Source organism: Petromyzon marinus, chromosome 43 (assembly GCF_048934315.1).
Source record: "Petromyzon marinus isolate PM22_M1 ecotype Great Lakes invasive population chromosome 43, UKy_Petmar_22M1.pri1.0, whole genome shotgun sequence".
Taxonomy (NCBI): Eukaryota; Metazoa; Chordata; class Hyperoartia; order Petromyzontiformes; family Petromyzontidae; genus Petromyzon; species Petromyzon marinus.
Genome location: NC_133709.1, coordinates 1,893,139 through 1,902,748, shown reverse-complemented (window position 1 = coordinate 1,902,748; position 9,610 = coordinate 1,893,139). Strand labels below are relative to the sequence as shown.

The following is a 9,610-nucleotide window of genomic DNA, read 5'->3' as shown; positions in this document are numbered from 1 at the left end:
GTCAGGACTGCATTCATGAGTGATTCTTGTCAAACTTGACACAGTTACCCTTTTAATCGCCCAGTTAACCGGGGCGCCGAGCTCGTTATCCCCGTTTCGTGTTCAACCAATTGCATTCAACAGCAAACTCAACACCAAAAGCAACCGATGAGAGCAACAGTCGTTGCATGTTATAATGCACGCTATATTTTTGTTGTTGTTTTAAGTGTTTCGACGGCAAACCCCATAGTTTGTACGAAGTGCCAATAACAATCCGGTGATCACTGCGGAACTCTTCACGGCAAGTCCGACTCCGCCGATGACACCCAGAAGTTGATCGAAAACGGTCCAGGGGTGGCTTTGCTGCAACGCATTGCAAGCTCTCCTCTCGACAACATTGGCGTGGGAAGCCACGAGTAGATTGATGAGAACTAAAGAGAATGTGTTTATCTGCACGTGTGTGCGTGCGTGTGCCTGCGTGGAGAGAGACATAACGGAGGTTCTGCTTCTATAGACAATGCCCTTTTAGTGATCCGCAGCCATTTGCTGGGGGTTGGGGTAAGAATGTTTTAAGTTGAAGGGGGTGGCAGGGGTTGGGGTGAAGTCGCTAAGGAGGGGGGGGGTATTTAAATAAAGGACGCATAATGAGGGGGGGGGCACGGCATATGGCCCATTGCCCCCCCCCTAGCACCAGCACCTCACCCCGACTGTTGAGAAGTTAGGGGAACGCCAACCACTCTGGGCTCCCTGCATGTCCCAAGTGCCGTGTGCCTGCTCCAACACTGTTGGTTCATTTAATGAACTTCATTTCACCAAGTTGCGGACTCCCAACAGTGGTGATGGGTGTTGATGGCGTGATGATGGCAATGATGGGTGTTGATGATGTGATGGGGATGATGTGATGATGATGGCGTTGCAGGGGAACGAATATCCTGGCGTTGAAGAGGCGATGGGGTGTTGACGGTGTTGAGTTTGTGAATCATGGTGCTGATTGTTGATGATGTGGAGTTAGGGCGTGCTCGCGGACGCGTTTGGGGATGGTAGTTTACAGTGCAGAGTGTTTGCCTTTATGTAATCTTTTAATTGACTTCAGTACCACTGAAACTTGAGTCTCATGCTAGGCAGCCGAGAGATGAATGAATTTACCATTTAAGGACAATAGAGCCTTGCGTGTCGCGATAAAGAAGGGGGCACACAGCGATAAAGGAACTAAGAACTCCACACCACCACCACCACCCCCCCAACTCTACCCCCATGCATTTCTTGCAACCGTAGCGGGGAAAACGGAAGCCTCCAACTCCCCCCTCCCCTCAATCACCCCCCCCCCGCACCACCCCGCCCCCCTCTCAACCCAGCCGTCTCGGGGCTCGCGCGTGGCGTCGTGAGCCAATGGGGAGCGAGCCTCGCCAAATATGCCCATATAAGGGAATGGCGCTTGAGTCGGTCGGGGCTATATAAGCGGGGTGGGACGGGCGGGCGGCCCCGTCTGTGCGCTGCTGCTCTACCCTCAGCCTCGTCTCCCACGCTCACTTCTGCCTCTTAAAAAGGTAAGGGCCACGCCCGGCCTCTATCGAAATGCACGCCAGCTGAGTTCGTAACGAATAACTAGCGCTTAAACGCAAACTGATTAGTTATCATTTTGTGTAACAAGAGGCAGCTCTTGATGTTGTGAAAGCTTGATTTTTGTGTGTGTGTGTAGATCGGGGTTTTTTTTCGTTGCTAGCGTTGAAATAAATTGTAGCTGTGGAGTTGGAAGCTTTTCGGAGTGTCCGGATGTTTAACTCGCTGCTTTCCGTGGTGTCGTTTGGGCTGCTGGTCGTGTGGTGGAGGGGTCGCCCGCCGAGTTTTTTTTGAAAGCCGGCCGGTCTTTTGTTCCCTTGACAGCGGCCAACACCCCATCTGCCCAAACTGCTGCTGCTGCCTCCACTTAAAACTCGCATTATTAATGCATATCGGCAATGCCTGTAATTTGTGTTGTTGTTCCTGAGAGAAAATAGGTAGTAGTGGGAGCGGGGGGGGGGACCAATTCGTGTAAGCCTTGGGGCAATTTTAATTTTCATAGTTGCCAACACTGCGCCGTTCCCAGCGTCACTTAATTCACCAACTAAGCGGATTTGAGAAGTGGGCGCGGTCAGGGGTGGGGGCGCGGGGTTGTGGGCGTGGCTATAGTTGGTGTAAGGGGGGGGGGCTCGCGCCCCTGGCCGGTGACCAATGAGATGCGCGCGTCGCCGAGCATGCCCATATATGGCAGTGGCGCGGGCTCGGCGCTCGCCGCCGTGTGACCATCTACGGGCATTGGCGACCGTTGGGCGCGCCCTTTGACCGCCCCCGTGAGCCGTCGACGTTTCCGCCCCTCGTGAAGGGGGGAGGGGTAAGGGCGGTGGCCGCCTCCCATTGGCGGGAGAATGCCGCCACTTTGGTTTTGCGCGTAACTTAACTTTTTCTTAATGCGTTAATTAAACCATATGGGTTTAATTTAACTAAGACTTTTTTTGTAAGTATTTCTGGGGGGGGGTGGGAACTCGTTCGCTGTCGGTGATGAAAAATTTAGCCCCGACTGATTTCCTTTGCGTTTTAATGTTACTTGATAAACAAACAAAAAATAGTTTGAGAACAAAAAGATCGAACGGTGTTAATAAATGGTTTGAAGTGTTTAATATAGTTTAGCCGGCGGATTACATTAGAAAATTGGGGTTTTTCCTCGTGACTCGTATCGCTTTCTGTTCTCAATCGACTGCATCGTGAGTGTTTTGGCGAATTGCCATAAGGAGTCCCGAGCACCTGATTTAATATTAATTCCCTCTTTAAAGTGAACATGGATACAACAACTACCGTTGTCTAAGTATAGCGCGATACAAATGTATGGTTATTCGGCAGATATTACATCACCAGGGTGATGTATGGTTATTCGGCTCATCCAGACAGACTTTTTAAAATGCCAATACTTGATGATTATTGTTGAAAATGCATTCGGGATCACGACACGAGTTTAGTGTCTTTATGGTAACGACTCCGACTAAACTTTGTCTTTCCCTACCTACCCCCCCATCTTTGCAGAAACAAAAAAACCCAACAAAGTAAAAATGGCAGAAGATGAAATTGCAGCGCTCGTGGTGGACAACGGCTCTGGCATGTGCAAGGCCGGGTTCGCCGGGGACGACGCGCCCCGCGCCGTCTTCCCCTCCATCGTGGGGCGGCCCCGCCACCAGGTAACCCCACCCGGGTCCCCCCTCTGGGAACCGGGAATCCCCTTCACCAGGGCACCCCCACACACACACCTTGGGCACCCCCCCCACACACACCTGGGCACCTCCCCACATACCTGGGCACCTCCCCACATACCTGGGCACCCCCCTACACACACCTTGGGGCACACCCCCACACACATACCTGGGCACCCCCCCACACACACCTTGGGGTACCCCCCCACATACCTGGGCACCCCCCCCACATACCTGGGCACCCCCCCACACACCTTGGGGCACCCCCACATACCTGGGCACCCCCCCTCACCTGGGCACCCCCCCCTCACCTGGGCACCCCCCCTCACCTGGGCAACCCCCCACATACCTGGGCACCCCCCCACATACCTGGGCACCCCCCCTCACCTGGGCAACCCCCTCCCAGGCCCGCCAAGTCCCATGCAACTCCCATCCGTCCACAGTCCACACAACAGCTACATGTTGTTATGATCACCTTGAGGAAACGTGATGGACACGGAATTGGAATCTTGATGTGGATTGGAGGAATCAAATGAGCTATAAAGCTCTTTAATCACAGATCCAGTAGGGGGCGGGTCAGCAAGTTACAACAATACAAACAAAACAACTAATTGGGTGCATAATACAGCTGTAAGGCAGTGGAAGACTAATTTACACTGCGGCACAATGTGCAGGTTTTCATTTGGTGTTTTGCTCGAGTTGCGATGCATGCATTGCACTGGAAACTGTTGATTTTCGATTGGCTGTTCAAATGGGTGCATTGAAATCCCCTGCAGAAAATAGTTTTCATTGGAAGTACAGTGGCCAAATTTTAAAGAAGTATTTAATGCACTTTTCATCTACAATGTCAATTTGTAGGTGGCATGAGTCCACAGCGCCTTCGGCAGCCACACATGCCTCCCAACACTTGTGACCTGCTGACTTTTGCAAGTGGGGCTGTGCAAGTGGTGGTGACTTGTTAAAAACAAAATTCCACAGGTCTTGCATACCTCGAACCACTGAAATTCTGCGTGCCGCTTCTCAGGCACGGAGTGTGGATGTGCATCCGTGCTCTGCTCTAACGTGTGTGGCTGGTGTTTTTTTTGCCGCGTAGGGTGTGATGGTTGGCATGGGTCAGAAGGACTCCTACGTGGGAGACGAGGCGCAGAGCAAGCGTGGTATCCTCACCCTTAAGTACCCCATCGAGCACGGCATCGTCACCAACTGGGACGACATGGAGAAGATCTGGCACCACACCTTCTACAACGAGCTGCGCGTGGCGCCCGAGGAGCACCCAGTCCTGCTCACAGAGGCTCCCCTCAACCCCAAGGCCAACCGTGAAAAGATGACACAGGTGAGGGAGGAGGCAGTGTGGAGTGGTGGTGATGGTGGGGGATAAAGTTGCTGTGCGCACGCTGGTGTGCAAATAAAATGTGGTGGTTGGTGGTGGGGGGGTGATTTGGAATGTCGTCCTTGCGCGAGTGGATGAGGTGAATCGCTGGGGTTTTTGAGAGTCGCTTGTTTTCACCACTGGCATTTCAGTTTTGTGAATTTCTGACATTTCTATTGAAGGGGGAACGTGAAGTGAAAAAGTGCCTTTCCTTATTTCTTCTGTTGTCAGACCTTTGCAGATCATGGCTGATGGCTCTTTTCCTTCTATCAGGTTTATGTTTTACTGTCTTGAAATAATGTTTTAAAAATTTCTGATTGCATCCCTATAACCGCATGCTCCTTTTGCATCTTTTTGGCTGAACTTTTCGCATCTTATTTTACGATTTGTGTTTCGAGTGAGTGACAACTGCATGGTTTGTATTGAGACAACCGACGTGACCTTGTTTTATTCGATGCTTAACTCTTCCTTTCCGTGCCATCCACAGATCATGTTCGAGACCTTCAACACGCCGGCAATGTACGTCGCCATCCAGGCCGTGCTGTCGCTGTATGCGTCCGGCCGCACCACCGGCATCGTGATGGACTCTGGCGACGGCGTGTCGCACACCGTGCCCATCTACGAGGGCTACGCGCTGCCCCACGCCATCCTGCGTCTCGACCTGGCTGGCCGCGACCTCACCGACTACCTGATGAAGATCCTGACGGAGCGTGGCTACTCATTCACCACGACGGCCGAGCGTGAGATCGTGCGTGACATCAAGGAGAAGCTCTGCTACGTGGCGCTCGACTTCGAGCAGGAGATGGCCACTGCCGCATCATCCTCGTCGCTCGAGAAGAGCTACGAGCTGCCCGACGGCCAGGTCATCACCATTGGCAACGAGCGCTTCCGCTGCCCTGAGGCCCTCTTCCAGCCGTCCTTCCTCGGTGAGGGGGATGCTGCCTGTAGCGATTTGAAGAATGCGTCGGGATTGTGCGTCCAAACCAATTGGCCATTTGTGCGCGCGTTTTTTTTCAGTTTGGTTGATAGGATGCATCTGACAACTGTCAACGACAGTGAAATAAGAAATCGTTGAGTTGCACGAAGACCCCGAGTTGTGACTTGGTGGTCTTTAATGAACGCCCACAGATGTTATTTTAACGCCACGTTGCACTGCGCTTTTCACAGTAAATCCCTCCCTCCCTACCAGGTGACGATATACTAACTGTGCCCCTCTTTTTACGCCACGTGTGCCAACAGGAATGGAGTCGTGTGGCATTCACGAGACCACCTTCAACTCGATCATGAAGTGCGACGTCGACATCCGCAAGGACCTGTACGCCAACACCGTGCTGTCTGGTGGCACCACCATGTACCCCGGCATCGCCGACCGCATGCAGAAGGAGATCACAGCCCTGGCGCCCAGCACCATGAAGATCAAGGTGCTTGCCACCACCAACATTCAAAATTATCTGTACAGATTTAAACGTTTGAAGGTGCTGCTTGTTGCTTGTATCAAGCGTTTTGCCCTCCTATTACCAAATATAAGCTTTTGAAATGTAGCTTTCAGTCAATGTTATCACCCCAAACAGTGGTTGACTGGTAAAGTATTAGTGATCTGTCGTTGCTGCATGGCTTTACTGACCTGGTTTTTTTCTCCTTCCTTATACCCCCCTCAGATCATCGCCCCACCAGAGCGCAAGTACTCCGTCTGGATCGGAGGCTCCATCCTGGCGTCACTGTCCACCTTCCAGCAGATGTGGATCAGCAAGCAGGAGTATGACGAGTCTGGGCCCTCCATCGTGCACCGCAAGTGCTTCTAAAGCAACCGCAGAAACGGCAACAAAACGCCACCAAAACCCTCCTGTGTCTCATCCCCCCCCTCTGTCTCCACTCTTAAGAGTCGCGATGTCTTAACAAAGGGGATCCACCTCTGTTTAATCAACTCCACCCCTACTTCACACTGTTGGTGGGGGGAGGGTGGATAGGAGTTAGGCGACTTAGGGGCAGAGTTGCAGGAAGGCACTTGTTTCTGTTCTTGGGCCTGTAATTGATTAAACAAAATTCGTTCCATCGTTTAACCATGCATTGTGGTGGCCCCCGTGTGGCCGTGTCAATGCCTGCCCTCCCCATTGTTTTTCTAAGGCTAACCGCTCCATAGTACTACTAAACATGCAAGGTCAAGTTTTAATTGAATTGATACAAAACGCACTGATGCACTTGATTATTGCCCTTAATAGGTGAGCTTTGTGCATTCCTAGATCATTCCACGTAGACCTCGAGTCTTGTCCTGAGATACAACTTGCTGCGTGAGTTGCAACAGTCCGAAAACTGGTTCAAATTTCCTGTACATTTAATTTCTCTGCTTGTTTTTGTACGCAGACCAGAATTTGTCGTTATTTTTTTTACTTGCCTTAAAACTACTTAACTCCCATTTCTGGTGAAGTTGAAGGTGAACAGTGACGTTTAAAATCGTATCGCCTGTTGTGAGCAGCACATTTCACATGTTGACTTTGTTGGTTGTACCAATTAATAAAGGACCATGTCTACATTGCTCTGTCATTCCTTTGCCGTCTGTCTAATCACAACAAAAAACGCGTGATGTTGGTGGCGGGATTCTATTTTGTGGAGGGTAAGGGTTTTGGGGCCCACTGGCTGGTGGCTGATCATTTGTCCAAAAATCTCCCCAAGCCAGCTCTGTCGAATTACCAGGGTTTAAATGCAAGCCATCTGCAACACCTGCATTGATTTTAAATGGTACAGCAGAGTTCATTGGCAATGGTAAACAATTTACAACTCTCCAATCCACCCTGGGATTATCAAGTTCGGTCCCACCGTATGTTGGACTATTGGGGGTTTTTGACCATGCATTGTGGTCTGTTGGCGGGCTTTGAAGGCGTTGGACCAAAAACGGCAAAGCCATGGCATTTGTTAATGATGCGGTGGTTGGGAATCCTGAGTTCTACCCAATGGATTCATAAACCACCGACACCTGTATTGCAGCAATGTCCCCCAGGGTCCGTCACCTGGAATGAGGCCGCCAAATTCACCATGGCATGATTAGAATTGAGCTAAATAAATCCACGACATCTCCCCCATTTAACACTGCCCGAATAGAGAAATCCAAACTTTTCGAGGTAATGCTTAATATTGTCTTGTGCCTGCCATCAAGGGACTGCCGAATGAATCTCAGCTGGCCAGAGCGACTCCAGAAAGGATGTGAAGTTAGGATAATTTATATTTGTTTACAGTCCTTTTGTCAGTCAACTAGTGGATGAAGGCGTCTGCTATGGCGGTTGTGGGGCTTGTTTGACCATCAAACTTCACGTCTGTGCGGGCTGGGTGATTGAGTTACTGGACTTTTGCTCCGACTCGAACCGTGCCTGGGAATTGATTGCCGAGTTCTTGACACGCTGCCACGGCTTCACGTTTTATTTTAATGCGTTTAAGTTGAAACGTGTTAATGTCCTCTGGAAAGCGTTAACTTGTAGGGAACACACGGGCTATATGTCAATTGCTGTAACTTTTCCAAAACTGGGTTTTTTCCTTTTCTAAAATCTCACTAATTTGAACGAATAAGCAGACCTACCACGAGACGATTAGCCAACAACGGCTAAACTTGGAATCCAGAGGTCGCCCGTTCCGATTCAAGCTCCCAGCGTGTCCGTTCAAACAATGGGGAAATATTCAATTATCCAACACACCGCCTCTGTTCACCCAGCAGTATAAATGGGTACACGGTCAAGTCGACTAAACTATTTTTGTATTTCACCGGGTGAGGCCCACTTAGCTATTTCGCTCCTATTCAGAAGCGTCCTGGCGACAAATGAAAGCTCAACAAAGTGGCTTATCGTCATGTAGAAATGTATAGTAGACCAATGCTCTAAACGCGTGATGTTGATTCTAAATGTGGAGGGGAAACCCAGAGGACCCGGGAAAACAAATCCACGCGACTACGGGGAGAGATGCAGACGCAAATATAGCAGGCGTGGTCGAGATTGAACCCACAGCCTCCTGTATACCACGCGAGGTAGTTAACATCTCACCACCGTGGCGACCCAGCCGCGAGAAAGGTGGCGGCGACGTCACCTTGGCCTTCATCCAGCAGTGGAGAGGCCGGCAGTGGATTGTCAACGACGATGATGAAGGTATGTCAGGGCCTCCTTTGGGAATGCAATGCGGTAACTCATCTGCCTCCGGTTGAATTTGGAAGTTGCGATGGTGCCGTGCCACCGCTAGAGGGCGCCACCCGCCACCAAACGGGAGATCTGTGAGGGCTTGCTTGTGAGGCATACGAGTATGTACAATATGTTGAACTTTTTTCGCACCGTACGCAGCCAATCGTGCTAATCGGAGGTGAACATCCCATTTTAACTCGACTTGCAAAATTAATCATCACAATAGGGCTCCCTCCCGTATTTGTCTCCACATTAAAAACAAATATTTACGCATTCCATCGGACGCATTGCCTTCTGAAAAAAAACCCATCTATATAAGGAAGAGGAGTCAACACTAATGCTGTTTGTTAAAGCCAATAGATTCGAGCGGAAATGGGAGAGGGCGCGTAATGAGAGTGGCTGATGAGAGACGGTGGACACGCTATGACCGAGGTGACATCATAGAGCTTCACAGCTCATCGGATTCCTCCAGGATAAAAAAAGTATTCTGATCACAGAGTGCGGAGGGCACTCCTGGACAGGCGCAGTTAAAAAGAGGAAGAGAACGGGAGGTTACAGGCTCACAACAAAAATAACACTAATTACCGGCTCACTTAGAGACCCATGGACTTGCATAGAGACCCATAACTCACATAGTGACACATAGACTCACACAGAGACACGTAGACTCACATAGAGTCACAGAAACCCACATGGAAACCCATAGACTCACATAGACACCCATAAACTCATACAGAGACCCATAGACTCACATAGACTCGCATAGACCAATAAACTCACAGATACCCATACATGGACTCACATAGGAGACCCTACAGATGCATAAAAGGAGAAAACGGAAGGAAATGTGGGAGGCTGTTGCCCATCAGTGGGAAGTTACCGGC

General features: G+C 50.4%; 1 protein-coding gene across 1 annotated transcript; it reads left to right on the top strand.

Annotated features, from left to right (window-relative positions):
- Window positions 1-1,408: 1,408 nt before the first annotated feature.
- Window positions 1,409-7,099, top strand: LOC116951639 (actin, cytoplasmic type 5). Its single transcript, XM_032970419.2, has 6 exons — window positions 1,409-1,526; window positions 3,037-3,188; window positions 4,294-4,533; window positions 5,057-5,495; window positions 5,809-5,990; window positions 6,228-7,099. The coding sequence occupies exons 2-6, from the start codon at window positions 3,063-3,065 to the stop codon at window positions 6,369-6,371; spliced, it is 1,131 nt and encodes a 376-aa protein (XP_032826310.1). The 5' UTR covers window positions 1,409-1,526; window positions 3,037-3,062; the 3' UTR covers window positions 6,372-7,099.
- Window positions 7,100-9,610: the final 2,511 nt, after the last annotated feature.